Raw genomic sequence first — 19,701 nt, 5'->3', positions numbered from 1 at the left:
ATATATATATATATATATATATATGGGTCACGATCAAATGACACCAACTAGTTTGACACCAAATGTTACACCTCTCAATAATGTTTTAACCGATATAAATTTTATAAAATCAACCGTTGGATTGAAAGTTTATATCATATAGATCATTTGTGTAAAATTTCAGACAAATCTAAAATCATTTGATATACTATTGCGACACGTAAAGATTAACAGCATATAAAAAAAGACGAAAACCGTTAATTTTGATGTATCTCAATAGCATATCAAATGATTGTAGATTTGTCTGAAATTTTACACAAATGGTCTATACAATATAAACTTTCAATCCAACGGTGGATTTTATAAAATTTATATCGGTTATTTTGTTAATTTATAAGTGGCAAAATGGATATTTTGATAATTTATAGGACGCTCGAGAAAAATCAAGGGACGCAAAAAGGAAATTTTTTTTTCTACCCCAACAATTGTCAATCTACCCCAACATTAATTTTGAATGGACAAATTTACCCTCATATATAAACCAAAATCCTGAAGAAAAAAATTTGGTTACCGGAGCACTTTGGAAAAAAGTGTTCTGATATGTAAATTTTTTTTGGTTACCGGAACACTTTGGAAAAAAGTGTTCAGGTATATAAAATTTTTCTAATTTTTTTTTACGTGAACACTTTGAAAAAAAGTGTGTAGATATGTAAAATTTTTCCAAATTTATTTTGTTACCTACACACTTTGGAAAAAAGTGTTCAGATATGTAAAAATTTTCTAATTTTTTTTGTTACCTGAACACTTTGAAAAAAAGTGCGTAGGTATGTAAAATTTTTACAAATTTATTTTGTTACCTACACACTTTGGAAAAAAGTGTTCAGGTATGTAAAATTTTTCTAATTTTTTGTTTTTTACCTGAACACTTTGAAAAAAAGTAAAAGTGTGTAGGTGTTTACGTGGAAATTTGGTAAACAACCGCTAGTTTAAGTATTTAAACTCGCGAGACCAACTAGTAAATCTCAGGACAATTTTGTGTTTTGTTTACTTAGAAAAATGTTTGAATGTTCGTTTAACCTATACCTTCGATATTACGAAATGTGATGAAATTTTTGATTTATTGGTAGCTGATGGCCAAGGTCTGCATCCACCTTCATTGGAGGCTTCGCCTTATCAGCATATTTCAGCCTTCCTTCATTCAGCGCTTTTTGCACCAAGTCCCTGAAAACAACACATTGATAAGTTTTATGTCCCAAATAATTATGAAACTTACAATAACCTCTTTTCTTTCTTTGTTCTATTGGTGGTATTTTCATATCTTTTGGCACAACAATTTGGCCATCAGCTACCAATAAATCAAAAATTTTATCACATTTCGTAATATCGAAGGTATAGGTTTTTGTGACGAACTTATCATTTTTTGGTTCGACTGGATTTTTTCCATTCGACGACCTTAACAACTTACATGTGTAAGGAGGCCCACATCACTATCTTCAAATTCTAAGTACTCATCACTAATTTCATAATCAATTTCATTATCATAAGAATCAACAAAACCAATTTCTTTCTTTTTCTGAAACTTAGAATTTCTAGCTTTTTCAGCCTTTAACCTTTCGATTTGTCTCACTCTGTCAGCTAACTGTGACATGTCTCGAAGGTATTGGGTATCCAATTTCTTTCGAATCGAATAGTCTAAGCCACCAGCAGCCATTTCTACCAGCTCATGTTCAGGCACTTGGGTAAAGCACCTGGATTTCAGTAAACGAAACCTATTTAAATAGTCATCAATTGACTCTTGGTTTTTTCTCTTTACGCTGGCTAGCTCTTTCAGGCTTATCTTGGTTTGACCCATATAGAATTGTTCATGGAAAGTTCTTTCCAATTGGGCCCAACTATGAATCGAATTGGGAGGCAAAGTTGTGAACCAAGTAAAAGCGTTCTTGGTAAGCGAATTAGGAAAATACTTCATTCGCGGATTTTCATTATTTGCCAAATTCCCAGATTCAGCTAAGTACCTAGCAATGTGTTCTACAGTCGACTCGCTAGTGTCCCCAGCAAACTTAGTGTACTTTGGGACTTTCCAACCTCTTGGCAACTCTGTTTGCAACACATATTCATTGAAGGCAGACACAAAATTTGGCCTTCGACAACCTGTGTTTAGGCCATTTTGGGCCAAAATCGTTTCGACCATGTTAGCCAAATTATTCTGGCCAAGTAAGTTATTGTTCTGAACCTCTCGCACTACCTCATCAGGATCCTGGTTCCTCCTAACCATTACCACTGGAGGGTTCTGGTGGACCACTTGAGGATTTGGGTTAAACACTGGAGGATTTTGATTTACCACTTGAGGAATTTGGTTGACCTCGTGAGGGTAATAAGTTTCCTCTTGTGCAACTGGTGTAGGTTTTGGGTTTGAAACTATTTCATTGGCCACATAAGTTGGCCTCTGTTGCACTGGAGTTGCAGACATTGCAGGTAATATCACTTGTGGTGTAACAGGATTTACTCTAGGAGGTGGAGGGGGTGTACCAAAAAAATCAGCAATTCGACTCATTTGGAATGCTAATATTTGGTAACTTTCATTGGTGTCATGAATTAATGGATTAAACACAGTACCAATTTGTTGCGTCAAGAGATTAACCATTTCATGATTACTCTCATCCATTTGTTGTCTTAGAGACAACACAGACACAGTAGTTAAGGGTGTGGGAGTCACCCTTGATGAAGTGTACCTATCAGGTTCGAAAACTGGCATCCCAAGGCCAAGTGTAGGGGGAGGCCCATACATGAGATTAGAACCTGATGGTGGTTTCGAGCGTCCAAGACCAGCAGTCACAGACGGGATTGCCATAGTTGTTATTGGCATAGTTGGAATGACATCATGAACATTCGAGATTGTTGGACTGGAAAATATTGGAACATTAACCAAACCAGACGTGTTCAAACTCTGTGGGGGTGGATCGACTCCACCACTCGAATTTGCTTCACTACTCATTGCGCTAGAACTTTGATTTCTATTAGAGTTAGATCTTTGGGTAGTTTTAACCATAACCTAACCTGTCGTCAGTTATAAGCAAGTAACAGGTTTCTCATTCCACAGCATACAAAATATTTTAAACAAACACAAAACCAGTCCCACTAGGCGTGCCAATTTGTTTACGTGGAAATTTGGTAAACAACCGCTAGTTTAAGTATTTAAACTCGCGAGACCAACTAGTAAATCTCAGGACAATTTTGTGTTTTGTTTACTTAGAAAAATGTTTGAATGTTCGTTTTAAGAGAAAAACAGACACTTGAGGATTAAATCGTTTTCAAACAATAAAAGAAAATACTAGTTCGAATCGCCTCAAAAACAGCAGTTTCTTAAGAAAACACTTAAATTAAACTAAAGAACATTGCTGGAAAGTAAATTGCATTGAAAGTAAAGCAATTACAAGTAAATGGTTCACAAAACATACATTTCTCCTCAGATATTCCTTTCGTTCGAACACTGAGTACTTAGAATTTCAGAGAGAGTTTTGTGACCCTTGTTCTGAATGAAAAACTGCTATAAATACTAAGACAAAGTGGTAACTGCTTCTTGATCATCTGGACGCTCTTCGATTTGCCACGTCGACCCACGTTCTCCACTTTCAATCTTCATTCCTTCAGCGCGCCAACACTTATTGGGCCTGTACTGCTCCTTCTGGGCCTGACCCAACTAGCCTTTCGACTTATTTAACTACTTCGACGCGCTTTTGGTGAAATAACCCTCAAACACAATCTTCAAAGCTTTCGAAACTCCTTTTTACTTCGACATAATCAGAGCTTCGACACAACATTTGAAAGTTTTATTTTGACAATATAACCTTCGAATAAATGTTGGACCCACCAATTATATTTAATTGATAAATACCAAATTTATACCCAACAGTAGGTATGTAAAATTTTTCCAAATTTATTTTAGTGTGTAGGTATGTAAAATTTTTCCAAATTTATTTTGTTCAAAGTGTTCAGGTAGAAAACAAAAAATTAGAAAAATTTTACATACCTGAACACTTTTTTCCAAAGTGTGTAGGTAACAAAATAAATTTGGAAAATTTTTACATACCTACACACTTTTTTTCAAAGTGTTCAGGTAAAAAAAAATTAGAAAAATTTTATATATCTGAACACTTTTTTCCAAAGTGTTCCGGTAACAAAAAAAAATTTACATATCAGAACACTTTTTTCCAAAGTGTTCCGGTAACCAAATTTTTTTCTTCAGGGTTTTAGTTTATATATGAGGGCAAATTCGTCCATTCAAAATTAATGTTGGGATAGATTGACAATTGTTGGGGTAGAAAAAAAAAATTTCAAAAATGGAATCGAATTAACACAGTTTCAAAAATTTCAATTCAACTATGGGCCAACTATGGGCCGAGCCCATACCAGTGTTGGAATATTAAGCCGGGTACAAGTGTATTACGAGTCATAGTAATAGGTTGCTGAAACAAAACCCTATCAAAATTCTTCACAGGTTGTGCTGCGCTCTCTCTTCCGCCGCCGCCGTAAAAAGCATCCACCATGGCTACCGACGCACCCTCATCCCGTCAGCTCTCTCAAAAGGAAGCTGACATCCAGCTTATGTTGGCTGCCGATGTTCATCTCGGCACCAAGAACTGTGACTACCAAATGGAGCGTTACATTTTCAAACGCCGTCAAGACGGTAACATTCAAATCCCTACTACTTTTTTTAAGCTTTATGTTTTTTTGGTTTGACATTTGATTGTTCCTTTTTGGTTTGGAATATTGTTTTTTGTCTTCACTTCACCGTGAGCTGCCGCACACTAAAAAAATGGGACGTGTGATTCGTGCCCAGCGTAAGGGTGCTGGTTCTGTTTTCAAATCCCACAATTAAAGCACACCATGTGTTTGTTTTATTTTGTTTAGTTCTGTTTTTTAGGATAGTTTTAGTGTTAAAAATCTAATTTTGCTCAATTAAAGCACACCATGTGTTTGTTCTATTGTCAATGTTCTATGGTTGGAAAATTGGGTTTTGATTGTTTATTGTTTATTTGAATGTAAGGTATTTATATTATTAATCTTGGAAAGACTTGGGAGAAACTTCAACTAGCTGCTAGGGTCATTGTTGCAATTGAGAACGCTAAGGATATTATTGTCCAATCTGCAAGGCCTTATGGACAGAGAGCTGTTCTCAAGTTTGCCCAGTACACTGGAGCTAATGCCATTGCTGGAAGGCATACTCCCGGAACTTTCACCAATCAGCTTCAGACTTCATTCAGCGAGCCTCGTCTTCTCATCCTCACCGATCCAAGAACTGATCATCAGGTTTTCCCATTATCCTTTGCCTACTTTTGTTGTTAATATAATTTATTGTTATTTTATGCATATATTTCATTGAATGGTTATTTTTTGTGTATTGCCCTTTATGAGTTTTATATGTTGTATGATAAATTTGTCTAATTTCTATGCATGTTTGTTTAAGTGCAGCCAATTAAGGAAGCTGCTCTTGGAAATATTCCCACAATTGCTTTCTGTGACACTGATTCTCCTATGAGATATGTTGACATTGGAATTCCTGCTAACAACAAGGGAAAGCATAGCATTGGTTGTCTCTTTTGGCTTTTGGCTAGGATGGTTTTGCAGATGCGTGGTACTATTCGCCCTGGTCATAAGTGGGATGTGATGGTAAACTATTTTTTGTTTTTATCTTTTTGTTATTGTTAAGAGTACATTTAGTCTACTGTTAAATTCTGGAAGGTGAAGTATGAATACAATGCACAGTTTCAAATTCTGAAGGTTGACTTGCTGATTTAAATTATGTTATGTCATTGTCTAATGTTTTTCTTTAATGCAGGTTGATCTCTTCTTCTATAGAGATCCAGAGGATGCCAAGGAGCAAGAAGATGAGGATGTTACTGCTCCAGATTATGCTATTGCTGATTTCAATGCAGCTTCTATCCCCACTGATGGACAGTGGCCTTCTGCTATTGATCAGCCATGGACTGATGCTGTTCCTGAACCTATTTCAGCAGCTCCTGCTGTCAACTGGTCTGCCCCAGAAGCTGGTATGTAACTTTGTGCTGTTTTATAAAATTGGTCTTGCTAAAGAGTTCTCTTTAAGGATTCCATTTATAGAAATATTTATTTCAAAAGTTAAACATTTCAATTTCCAATTCACTGACTCCACATTTTCATAATAATTTGCTATTTAAGATCCTTAAAGAGTGCCTTCAGCATTTCCATTATAAAAAATATCCGTACTACACTGAATATTTGATCCGGTGCTTCAGCTTTTATTTACCTTGATCTTAAATTTCCTTTAGGGCTATTATTTGTACACAATTATGTGTTGTTTTAGGGTCTTGCTAATGAGTGCCCCGGGGAAATCTTTAAGGATTCCATTTATAGAAATATTTATTCAAAAAGTTGAACATTTTAATTTCCAGTGCATTGACTCTCCACATTTTCACAAAAACTTACTATATAATTCCATCCAGGCATTTCCCTTATAAAGAATATCTAGACTACACTGAAAATATTGGATCCAGCCCTTCACCTTTTAATTCCCTTGATCTTAAATTTCCTGTAGGGCTATTATTGGTAGGGATGGGAAAAAAAACCATAAATCAAACTGAACCGGAGAATTAAACTGAACCAAACCAATTTTAAACTGAACCAATTTGTAACATTGAGAACCAAACCATGTTTACCAAATCAGTTTTTTCACTGAACCATTTATTAGAAACTGGAACTGAACCACAAGTTAACTGAACCGTAACAAATTCTAAAATCTAAAATTAGATCAAACAAATTTGAAATTAGAGAGAAGAAAATCATTAATCAAATCAAAGAACTGTGAAATCCAAATTGGAAACAAACAAAAGGAGAAGAAACAAGAAACCCACAGATGTCATGATTAGATCCACCATGTAGTGAGCACGTAGCAGCGTCGTTGCAACTAAAATCTGCATCTCGTAGCAGCAGCAGCACCGCCAAGAGTAACATCTCAATCACGTAGCAGCACTGTTGTGAGTAGAAGCTCCATTCGCGACAAGCATCTCCACAATGAATGGAATTTCCGCCATAAAATACGTCTGAACAAAACTGAATTGCTTGCAAAATTTATATCTCAATGTGTTGATACAGGGAAGAGGAGGAGACGAAATAGTGTTTCTTCATCCATTACCCACAAGTGAATATATATATATATATATATATATATATATATATATATATATATATATAAGGAAATGATTGTGAACTTGTGACAATTAGGTTCTGATTTTTATAGTTACAGATTTTTCCAATTTATTCACAATTGGATTCATAGGATTTAATATCTTCATTTTTTGAAAACTATGGGAAAAAAGTAAACTTGGAATCTTCATTAAATGGTTTGAAAAAACAGTTCAGTTCAACAACATAAAACTGGTAAACTGAACTGGAATTTCAGTTCAGTTCAGTTTATGATTGTACAGAAAACAATTTGGTTTGGTTTGAAGAACTGTGTTTCCAGTTCAGTTGGGTTCAGCTGCATTTTCTCTCTTGAACTGAACCATGCTCACCCCTAATTATTGGTGGCATGGGATAATTTGACATAGTATAGCATCTGTGATTAATTTTTTTTTCTTCCAGAATATATACATGTTTTGTTGATGTGAAGTTATTTTGCAGTTGCAGGAGGGGACTGGGGTGAAGCCGTTCCACCACCACAACAAATACCTGCTCCCGGAGTTGAATCCATCCAGGCCACTGGCTGGGAATAAATTAGTGGTTTTTGATCTTTATGATATCCCATCCTGCAATTTATTTTTACCCTTTCCTTCCTCTGAAGTAACACCTGGATCTGTTTTTTTGGTAGTTAAGGAACTTTATTTTGTACTTGTTTGGTATGAGTGGCAAAAATATTGTTTATGACTTGGGATATTTTTTATAATTTGTGAATGTTTTTCTTTGATTTTCCCGCCTCGGTTTTGCTCCATATTTATTGATGAATCATCAGGCTTGGTTTCTTAGGCTGTGTCGCAAAGGCTGAACTTAAAGCAATTCAATGATGTTCTATGGTAATGGGACTTTGAATCTGTACAAGTTTCAATGCGGCTTTAGAGTGGCTTGTCAATGATTTTATGTTGGCAAAGAAGTTTAACTATTTCAGTAATGTGCGTAAGGTCACGTTTCTCTAGTTCTATGAAGAATTGGATGCAGCACAACACAAAGTAGCTGGCTTATATATATGTGTCTAGGCTTATCTAAACAATGTATTGACACCATACACCTTTTGAGTCTTTGCACACAGCCCAAAACATGCGAGAAAATATTAAAAAAATGACAAAGAGGTATAGTTGTCGTATTTTTGCATGTGTCTTTTTTTATACAGTACATCTATGGAAATGGTTTTAAATACAAACCAACGACACAAGCATGAGTACATGACATAGACTTTAGGAAATTTGTAGTAACATGACATTATGATTAGTCGCCGTGTAAACTATGTGACCAGTCACGTAGCTATTAATATAAAACAATATAAACCATGATTTTTCTGTACTAAGCATGAATCTAATATCTTCCCCTAAATAGCCCAACCACAAAACAACAACAATCACTTAAGCAGACATAAAGAGGTAAAGAAAGGAAAAAAAACTTGCACCGTGAGGATCATATTCCATATGGAAAGTGCGTATTCTATTAAGTATTTTATGCACACATGAACCCTGAGATTGATCAATTTCTTGTGCAGATTAAATAAAAGATACTAAACAGAAACCAAGTTGAATAACTATTGTTAAGATTGAATGAAAGACAATAACTAACTATAATAAAACCAAAATTAAGAACTACATACGCCTTGAATTATTTTAAATCAAAAAGATAAAACAGCTTCTCAAAAAAACCATAATAAGAATCTAAAAAACTTGACAGCATATAATATAACTGTGGTCTGTAGCAGCTGCAGTGGTTGATCTCCATTGATTTTTTTGACTTGACAGTACAGCAACATAATTTCTTAACAAATTAAGGCATAGTTTGAGCATTAATCCCACATGAACGAAGAGTATCCAAGTATGAGATAAAGCGTGGGTTCGGTCCACAATTGTGTTTGCATATTTCTTCGACCATCTTAAATCTTTCATCGTCCAATCGACAACTATAAATCTTATTTTTGGTAGAAAAAACCAAAAGATCGCCGCCATTCATGACAGTAAACCCAACTCTCTCAACATCAACATCTTTCTCCTCCTTTAATCCCAAATCTTTCACTCTCACTTTAAAAACCTTCTTCCATGAAGCTGACTCATAATCTTTTAAAACCCAAATAGTAAAAGCAGACTTGCTTAACTTGACTAAACAAATGGAACGATGATTAGAATAACTTGTCACTTTACCCCAATTGAATATGCCCATGTTACACCATATGGCAGGACAATCTTTTGTAGCTTCTCTTGGCAATTCAAGCATAGTTGAAGTTCCATCTTCTAGATTATAAGACATAATATATGGCTTATAAAAAGGACTTGATTTCCCAAAATAATCACCGCTATCCGAGATAATATGAACGGCCCCATTATGAAACACGGGCATGTCAAAGTTCATGTTTCTTCCGCCTGGAAAAAAACGTCTTTCCATTGTTTTCCATACACCTTCCTTGCCATGGTAAACTTTGCATATATAACTAGTCTTCGGTGAAAAGTAGTAATCGATTGTGTTTTCAAAAAGAAACACAGAGTAATCATCTTGGGAGCCATGAGGGAAATCTAACATAAGATTGATATTAGCAAAATTACTATAATTTATTTGCAGCGATTCTGGGGTAGGAATGAAAGACCAAGATTTTGTTATTGGGTTACATACGAACAACTCAAGTTTGTCGTTGTTATTAATGGTGTGGCAAAGAACCAAACCATTACTAGAAGCTAAGACACAAGCTGAATTTGATAGGAATGTAAGAACATTCTTAGGGATACCGGAAGATTGTTGCTCTTTAGGTAAAGAATGTAACTCAACTCTTTTTTCAAACCCTTGTCTTGTTTGCTCGGGTTGAATGAAGAAGCACGTGTCATCTCTCCCAAACAAATTATGAGCTTGCTTCGTTTTAAAAGTGCTTTCTTCTGAAAACTCGGAGAATGACTCACAAGTTAATTTCAATTTGCAAATACTCTTTGCCGGTAGCCATGAAAATATCTCAAAAGCAACGTTGTTTGATAGTTCCATGATTCTTGAAAGTGAGGAAGAAATAAAAGAACAGCGTGTGAAGTGTGATTGCAAATTATTTTTTTTTTTTTTGAAGGAAGCAAACTATTATTTGATGAAGCAGTTTTTGCTTTTCTGAATGGCGATTATTTGATGCAGTATATATAGAAAAAATCTTAAACAATATCTAATAAAATATTGAGAAAATCTTTTCCGTAATTAATGATTAGATCTTGGAGAGAAAGATATATAAAATAAATTAAGGTAACAAACTTTTTATGACTCGAATTAATAGAAGGGTAACAAACTGTATTGTTTTTTATTTTTTTAAAAGTAAAAAATTGTAAAGTAAGAAAATATTGTGGTAAAGCGTGATTTTGAAACTTACATAGGAAGATTTAGCTTATTTTATTTATTTATCAGAAAGGGAAAAAAATTAATACATCCCTAGATTTTGGTTATGTTTGACCTTACTTTTTTAAAGATTAAAAACTACTTTAAGAATAAAAAGTTGAAAATAAAAAATATAATGTTAAAGTTGAAATGTTTGTATTTATTATGTTTTTCAACTTAATTATCACTTTTAAATAAAAAATTTGTTTGGTAAAATATTTTTATAAAAAGATTTGATATTTTAAAACAAATCTATATCTATACTATATCTATATTATATCTATACATCTATACATATAATAAAGAATCAATGGAAATGATTAAATTAAATTACTTAGATGAAGGAAAATGATTGGTTAAGTGAGAGACAAAGATGAAGTTACCAAATTCACTAAAATTCAAAAAGAGCAAAGATAGGGAAAAACTCCTATAATAACAATAGATTATCTATAACATTCTATAATAACAATAGATAATCCTATAACATTTATCGTTCTCAAGAGTAAAAAACTCCTATAATTCGAAAATCGACCATTAGACATCAGTTAAATAAAAACCGACCAATAATTGATAATAAACATATATCACTTCTTTTTTTCCATTAAGAGATCGATATATTCAATTCTTATTCTAAAACACCTATATTTAATTTGCTTAAATTTAAAACTTTGTTAGGCACAATATTAAAATGGAAAATGGAAGAACTCAACAATCGAGAGAAAATCAAAGGAAAAGAATGGCACAATATGAAGAAATAGAAGATAAAGAGCAAACAACAACACAAAATTATAATCAAAGCAAAATAAAAAAGGGGGGGGGAACAAGTGGAAACAACTAATAACATTGCTTTAAGAGTGTCATTCCAAAATCTCACAAATATGAAATTTTCAAGTATAAGGTTTAAAGGAACCCATAACTTCGAAGCTGGACCAAATGTTACATATATTATAGACACAACATAAGTATTATGCTTTTTTTGGTACTAAAAAAAAATCGTTCTTTTCTCTCTATTTCTAAGCAAATTTACATAATTCATGTTGCAATCATTTATCTTTTTTCCAAGTTGTTACTTTAGCTATGGTGTGGACCAATGCAAGTAAGTTAAATGTTTTATATTGAGGAAACTGAAAATACAAAATTAGTTTAAATAAAAATCAAATTTATAATAAACCACTATTTACAAATTATATATGTTAGCAAAATAGAAAAAAACTTCATGAGCTGGTCTTCAATGGGTTCAAGGATTAGGGGGGTTTGCTTGATTAGTTCACCTTCAAAAGGGAGAAAAGCTTGATCAATGAGGCTAAAGTTCCAGCATTTAATAGGGTCAGATGAAATGAGGTCTGTGAGGCCCCATACTAAAGAGGGGATTTACTCAGTTAAGTCTGGGTATAACCTCCTAAGGAGCTGGAAGAATGCTGAAACCCCCGGCTCTACTCACTCAGACCCGAACTACAAAGTGTGGAAAAGGCTTTGGACTCTTCCAACAATACCTAGACATAAAGTTTTACTGTGGAGAATTATCCAACAAGCTCTCCCAGTTCGAAGTGAACTTAGTAAACGTGGAATTCAATGCCTTATTCAGTGTCCTCGATGCCTTCAGAGGGCGGAGACAATTAATCATACTTTTATGCACTGTCAGCAGGTTTCTAGAGTTTGGTTTGGTTCCAAGCTAGGAATTCGATTTGATGAAAGACAAGGGAATTTCATTGACTGGCTAATTTACACTATCAACAATCTTAATGACGAAGACCTTAGTTATGTGGCCGCTATTACCTATGGTATTTGGTATACCCGCAACCAAAAAGTTTTTGAAGACAAAGACTATGAAGAAATCTGGGTCATTAACAACGCTTCTACTAGTATCAGAGAGTACCAACAAGCTAACATGACAACTACACACGAACAACACAGTAAGACGCTAGAGTCTCGTCATTCTAACAATCATAACAACAATCAACAACCTGACATACATACTACCACGATGAATCGCTGGAACCGGCCTAACCCCGACGTTATTAAAATTAACTGCGATGCTAACCTGGCCAGAACGGGGAGATGGGGATTAGGTGCGGTTTGTCGTGACTCCGATGGCTACCTGGTGGCTGCTGTGACGTGGGAACTCCCAGGTTGTCTTGATCCTTCCCTGGCTGAGGCGTGCGTACTCTACAAAGCAACTTGGCTAGCGATTGAGTGCTGCTTTCAGGAGGTGGTCTTTGAGAGTGATAATAGCAAAATAATTTCTCTCATGAATAGTGCTCGTGAAATCCCTAGATCCTATTTGGGGAATTTCATTAGGGGTATTAAGTGTAATAAAGATTACTTTAGGGGTTGTAATTTTGTGCATATTAAAAGGGAAGCCAATAAGGCAGCCCATCTGTTAGCCTCTCTAGCCCACTCAGAGCCCAATAAGGTGTGGCTAGAAGAATCCCCTTCTCCTATTGTACATATTCTGACCTCTGATTTGATGCAATAATATATCTTCATGTTTCCTTCAAAAAAAAAAAAAAAAAACTTCTATTTTTGTTTCCTTCTTTTTTTTTTCTTCTATCTAACATCTAAAGTTTATCTCATTTTTTACCCTCTTCCACTTTTAGGGTCTGTTTGGTTCGAGGTAGATGGAGGGGAGGGGAAGGGGTAATCTTGACAAAAAAATATTTCTTTTTATTAATTTTTTTTATTTAAAAATAAAATAAAATTTATTCTTGAATTTTTTATATTTTTTTATTTTAAATTGGTAAAGGGAATATTTTTATTTATTTTTTTCAAAAATAAAAAACATTTTTTTTAAATGATTTAATAAAAATAAATCTTTTTTTTATTAAGATTACCTCCTCCCCTAACCTCCATCTACCTCGAACCAAACAGGTAGGATCTGTTTGGTTCAACTGAGGGGAGGGGGAGGGGAGGGAAGAGCATATTTTTAGTTAAATGCCAAAATCATCCTTTTTTTTCTTTTTCTTTTCCTTTTTTTAGGTTTGCAACATTCTATTTTTTTTTTCAAATAATTTTTCTACCGTATACTTTTAATATCTAACACAACTTCTTTGTTCTAAAAAAAAAGAAAAAGAAAATAGAGTATGATTTTGACATTTAGTTCATAAGTAAACTCATCGTAACAATTTGACATCACATCACTGATTTATTTATTGTCATGAGACCGATAGTGATTAAAATTATAAGCATATTGTTTAATGTTTATGAGTATGATTCAAAGATATTTTTCCATATCAAATTCATGTACTAGTCATAAAGAAATTCTGAGAGATTAGCCAATTTTTTTCGAAACGGCCAAAGTTAGTAGTTAATTGTTAGTGTTAATTTTTTTCACTTGTCAGAATTTGAACCATGAACCTTAACTCCTTTCACCCTTAACTCCTACCAATTGCACTACCTACCCCGCCTCGAGATTAGCCAAATCTACTTATGTTGGTTTGCGTGCCACATTTATGTAGGTCACACATAACAAAACAATGTTTCTACTTACGTCGGTTTGTTGGTCCTTTTACGAGTTTTTTTTTTTTGACAAAACCATTTACAAGCTAAAATAACGGACCTGGATTGTGTGCAGTCAGCACCCTTGATTGCATGTGCAGTCAGTGAATTTAAAATCGTTGGATCCAGATCAGACGACTTATATTTAATGATCAGAATTGTTATATTTAAACTGCATTTAAATCTGAACTGTTTGATTTCAATTAGACGACTGTGGTGCACTGACTGCATCACAGTGACTGCACTGTATCCAAGTCCTAAAATAACAGCTCTCATACATGAATTAGTGTGATTGAGATCGTTATCACTGATCTACAACCGGTGTATGTTTTGATAATCTAATAACAGGCGCTAATAACAACCAACAATATAATTAGCCATTTGAGGAATATTATTGTTGGGTGCATAGACTCAAAAAGGTGTATGGTGTCAATAAGTTGTTTAGAAAAAAATTGTTCGGATAATAGCTCTCTTTATTATAGGTGCGGTTTTCCTATAAATTATAAGCTCAAACGCTACTTGAAATAACATATAAAAAAACTAATAGTTGGAGCAATGAGTAAATAGTCCGTTTTAGTCAATATAAATACGTGATATACTTTCTTCTACTAGTACATAAGCTGAAAGCACAAAACAATCTTCTGAGTTTGTTTTGATTATATATAACAGCAAATATATAATGGAGAACGACAAAGTTGCAGTGATAAAGTCTCAAAGCAAAGCGAGACTTGCTATTTTGGAACTTGCACACATGATGAGTGTTCCTATGTCCCTCATTGATGTCCTTAATATGAAGGTACCTGATGCTATTTGGCAAGATGGCCATAACACTCCACTCTCTGCCTCTCAGATTCTCTCTGTAGTCCGTCCCAACGGCGCTGGAGATGCTGAGAACCTCCAGCGTATTCTCCGCTTACTCACCACTTATGATATTTTTGCTGAGCACTTAAGCAGTAATGGTGAAAGGAAGTACTCTCACCGATGTCGGTAAAACTCTCGTCCCCGATGGTGATGGTCTATCCTATGCACCATACATGCTCCAACACCATCAGGTTTAAATAATATTTTATGAAAATTCACTTGAACTTATAAGATATAGAACGTTTTTGGAAAAGTGTTCAAATTAGAGACTAAAGTTCGAAGGAAAATTTTAAAGGACTAAAAATAAAAATGAGTATATTTAGAGACCAAAATTATATTTAACATAAATAATAATTATGATACGCCGACTAAGTTGCTTGTGTATAGGATGCCTAATGCCTTGATGCGAACATGGCCAATGGTGGGAGAGGCAGTGGAGGATCCAACGGTGGAGCCGTTCAAGAAGGCAAACGGAGAATCAACATTTGCATAATACATGAAGAGACAAGATGAAGTTTCTTTGTATAACACTGCAATGATTGGGATGTCAGTGCCCTTCAATAGAGAAATGTTAGAGAGTTATGATGGCTTCAAAGGTGTGGAAACTCTTGTTGATGTTGGTGGTAATTCTGGTGTGACTCTCAACATGATTATGCAAAAATATCCAAACATACTCAAAGGCATCAATTATGATTTTCCTGATATGATATCTTCTGCACCTCAATATCCACGTAAGTAGTAGTAGTAATAGTTTATGAACTAATTTATTCAACTCTTTCTTACTCGTGGTATGCATATAAAATGTGTGTTATATTATATAGGTATAACACACGTTGGAGGTGATGCGCTTGAATCAGTTCCAGCCGGGGATGCTATCTTCATGAAGGTATCTTGTTAAGAAGTTTCAAATCGGATGTGAGATGACCTGAATATGAGTTTATAAAGTAGAGACAATACTCACCTTACAAGTCGGTTTTGTAAGGATGGGTTAGACTTAACTTTCAATTCTAAGATGTATCTGAGCCTCTCAAAATCTGTTGGGCTGCCTACAATCAACTTTCCACTATCAGGTCACCCACCGTTTATATCCATGCACCAAGCCCGATAGTGCTATGCGTGAAAATAGTGTATTATGAAGTCCCACATCGGATGTGAGATGACTTGAATATGTGGTTTATAAAGTAGATGCAATCATCACCTTACAAACCGATTTTGGAAGGATGAGTTAGACTCAACTCTCAATTCTAAGGGTCTGTTTGGTTCGGGGGTTTTGGAGGGGAGGTGAGGGGAGGGGAGGTAATATTTTAATTTTTTTGTGTTTGGTTCAATTTTTAGGAGGGGATAGGAGGGGAGGGGAGGTAAGCAAAATCCCTCCTAAACTCAATTTTTGCTTCCCCCCAAATCGGGGGATTTGGAGGTGAGGGGAGGGAAGCTTTTTCAAAGTTTATTAAACTGACAAAATTATCCTCAATATATTTTAAAATTCCAATATTATCCTTATTACCATTTTTATTATTAGGTCTTTGTTGTCTGTATTACCTATACTCCTTGTCTGTCACAATTTGATCATCATTATGGCTGCTTGCTCATCCTCATTGCCTCTGCTTGCTCGTACCCGTATATGTTTTTTCTAACTATGGAACATATTTTTATACGTGTTGTTTTTATACTACTTGCTCTGCTCATCACGTTTTCACACTTGATGTGTGTTGTTTGTATTAGATGGATCCTAACTATTGAACATATTTTTATACGTGTTGTTTTTATACTGCTTGCTCTTCTGTTCACGTTTTCACTATTGAACATATTTTTATATGTGTTGTTTGTATACTGCTTGCTTATTTATTTTTTTAATTTTTTTTATTGAATTAGATGGATCATCAAGATCGAGAAATTGTTATTAATAGATGGTTTGATATGCGTCGTAGAGCTGTAGCTCAACTTATGTGTGCAATTGTTTACCTTTATGTTCGGATGTCTCGTAAGAGAAAATTAAGTTATAGCATGAGCTTTGAAAAGTATGTGTTATTTGTTTTGATGTAATAATAAAGAGATATTAGTTTTTACAATATGAGTGTTATAAGATTTTAAGGGTAAAAAAGTAAATTGCTTTTAAAATACCTCACCTCCCCTCCTCTCCCCTCTTTTGAACCAAACACATATGTAATTAAAAAATTTCCCTCCCCTCCCCTTCCCTCCCCTCCCCTCTATAAAAATACCTTACCTCCCCTCCCCCTATTTTGAACCAAACAGACCCTAAGACACTCTTACATATTTATACAAGAGCTAAATAGAGAATCAAAATATATCTTACAAGTGTCGAGTACCACCAATCCAAAAAGTGTTAAAGTAAACAAAAAAAAAAAGAATTTTTAGACACCTGTTTGATTGAGATGTCTAACACATGTCACACAAGTGTCATACGAATGTGAACACTGACGTGTCAGATATCGCGACATGCCTAATCATAAAGATTTCCAAATAATAGAGAGATGTTATTGTTGATACGAGATTTCGTTAATCACTTTCTAACATATCTAGTTTTCATTTATATATCTTCACATGTTACTCTTGGTACATTTGCAGTGGATATTTTTAACATGGACAGATGAAGAATGCAAGAAGGCCTTGCAGAACTGTTACAAGGCTATTCCGGTGGACGGAAAATTGATTGTTCGTGAGCCGGTGCTACCGGAGCTGACCGATGAGAGTCAAAGAACAAGAGCATTGTTGGGGGGTGACATATACATAATGACATTGTATAGACCCAAGGGAAAACACAGAACTGAGGAACAATTCAAACAACTTGGCATTTCTACTGGTTTTCTACGTTTTCGTGCTTCTATATTGATCCTTATTTTCCTGTACTCGAATTTCAGAAATGAGTAGAAGAAGGCTTTGAAGTGTAGTTAATGAAACATGTGGTGATGGAGAAAATAATTAGGAACAATGTACTAATTAAGATACTAATTAATTGGTTACTGTTCATTTATATTCCTCTTATTTGTTTACTTTTAGGTGTTTCATGTGCTGCATTTTCCATGTGTCTTGCATCTTTTGTAAGTTATCAGTAAAGGTGTGGTTGTATTCAATTCTGGCATGTATGTGTTTATGGGTCTGCTAGCTTTGTCGGTGGTGTTTTAGACTTGTATTGTATTGTACCACAAGGCATATTTTATGCCATATTTTCCTTTTCATTAAAAATATTTCTACTGGCCTTTCAAAAAATAATAATTTATCTTTTCCATTTGTAAAATAAAAAAATTGAAGCACAACTAGTGTGCTCGTAGGAGATGTTTTAAATTTCGATGAAGTGCTATCTCTTGACATTTCTGTTGGAGCAGATCTTGTGCATGTAGTACAGGTTGAATATGTTCATACCACTGATCTGTCTGAGACCCCACCCCCATCTGGGTGTGGTATGAGTTTTTCGCGGGTCATTGTTACTGATGAGGTTTTAAATCTCAATGTGGCTCATGATTTGGCAATTTTACAGCAGTATTGGAAGGAAAGCAGTGACATTGGGCATAGAGTTTATACCGATGAGGAAGAGAGAGCGTCAATGATCAATTTTTTGAAGAACTGCGAAGCTGCTAAGGAAGAGCCTTTCACGGATGTGGTGTGATCAATTTTTTGAAGAACTGCGAAGCTGCTAAGGAAGAGCCTTTCACGGATGTGGTGTCTAAGGCCAAAAAAAAAGAATTTGCAGAAGGGTTTTCAGGTTCGCAACACCCGCTCTAGGGGTAGGATGCCAGACTGAGCTTTTTTTGTTCTTTTTTTCTTTTTCTTTTCTTTTCCTCTTAGCTTTTTATGTTTTTTTTTTTACTTTTTTATTTTCTCGCTTTTTTCTCTTTATTTCTCTTTGGCTTAAATGCACTTTTGGTCCCCCTATTTTCAAAAAAATGAAGTTTTGGTCCCCCTATTTTAAAAACCAACTTTTTAGTCCCCCTATTTTCATTTTTTTTGAGTTTTGATCCCTCATCCTATTTTGGGGTTAATTTTGTTGATGTGGCCTTGTAACTAATGATGTGGCAACATTCACGTGGACAAATTTAATATCCATGTCATTATTATATATTTTTAAATTCAATAAAATTTTATTTATACAATATTTTAATTGTTAGAATTATATATTCAACTGAAATAATAATTATTAAATCTTATAAAATATGAAATTTGAAACCCTAATTATCAAACCCTCAACTACTAGAATTTTATTCACCGTCGGAGAGAATCCTTCATTATGGATTTCACTAATCCTATGATTTCCGTTCAAACTCAACAATTTTTGGATTTTTAAAAACGAAAAGAAATTAGAGATGATTTTGTGTTTCAATAGAAATTACTCATACTCTTTAAACTATCTATGACTTTGGATGAGTTTGAATGAAAACCCAAAAATTGTTTTAAGTTTGAAGTTTAATTCTAGATTGGTTTTATATAAAGTTGGATGATGATGAAAGTTGAAGGTTCTTGAAACACAAAACTTGCTTTCAATATGCAATTGTTTGATATGAATCAAAGAGGATCATGTCCATGTTGTGATTGTTTGTTTTTTCTTAGGTTTAATAAATTAGAGGTTGTGAATTTTTGGATTTTTTATTTTAATGAACTTTCTTAGGTTTAATTAAATTATTTTATAAAATAAGTTTTATTGAATTAAAAACAAATAATGACATGAATATTAAATTTGTCCATGTGGACGCTGATATGCATTAGTGACAATGCCACATCAACAAAATTAGCCTTAAAATGGAATGGGGGATCAAAACTCAAAAAAAATTAAAATTGGGGGAC

The 19,701-nt window shown here is 34.3% G+C and overlaps 3 protein-coding genes and 1 pseudogene across 3 annotated transcripts; 3 read left to right on the top strand and 1 right to left on the bottom strand.

The window, feature by feature from the left end:
• The first annotated feature begins 4,395 nt into the window (after positions 1-4,395).
• On the top strand, positions 4,396-7,921 carry LOC123915765 (40S ribosomal protein SA). The gene is made up of 5 exons (XM_045966996.1): positions 4,396-4,666; positions 5,027-5,289; positions 5,452-5,649; positions 5,819-6,029; positions 7,639-7,921. Exons 1-5 carry the CDS (start codon positions 4,525-4,527, stop codon positions 7,728-7,730), a joined length of 906 nt encoding a protein of 301 aa, XP_045822952.1. The 5' UTR covers positions 4,396-4,524; the 3' UTR covers positions 7,731-7,921.
• Positions 7,922-8,979: 1,058 nt separating this feature from the next.
• On the bottom strand, positions 8,980-10,176 carry LOC123914998. Its single transcript, XM_045966158.1, has one exon. It carries the CDS (start codon positions 10,174-10,176, stop codon positions 8,980-8,982), a length of 1,197 nt encoding a protein of 398 aa, XP_045822114.1.
• A 1,669-nt stretch (positions 10,177-11,845) lies between these two features.
• On the top strand, positions 11,846-13,024 carry LOC123914997. Its single transcript, XM_045966157.1, has one exon. It carries the CDS (start codon positions 11,846-11,848, stop codon positions 13,022-13,024), a length of 1,179 nt encoding a protein of 392 aa, XP_045822113.1.
• A 1,698-nt stretch (positions 13,025-14,722) lies between these two features.
• On the top strand, positions 14,723-18,115 carry LOC123916713 (annotated as a pseudogene).
• The last annotated feature ends 1,586 nt before the right edge of the window (positions 18,116-19,701 follow it).

Source organism: Trifolium pratense, linkage group LG3, assembly GCF_020283565.1.
Source record: "Trifolium pratense cultivar HEN17-A07 linkage group LG3, ARS_RC_1.1, whole genome shotgun sequence".
Taxonomy (NCBI): Eukaryota; Viridiplantae; Streptophyta; class Magnoliopsida; order Fabales; family Fabaceae; genus Trifolium; species Trifolium pratense.
The sequence above is the reverse complement of the archived record's forward strand: the minus strand, read 5'-3'. Positions and strand labels throughout refer to the sequence as shown.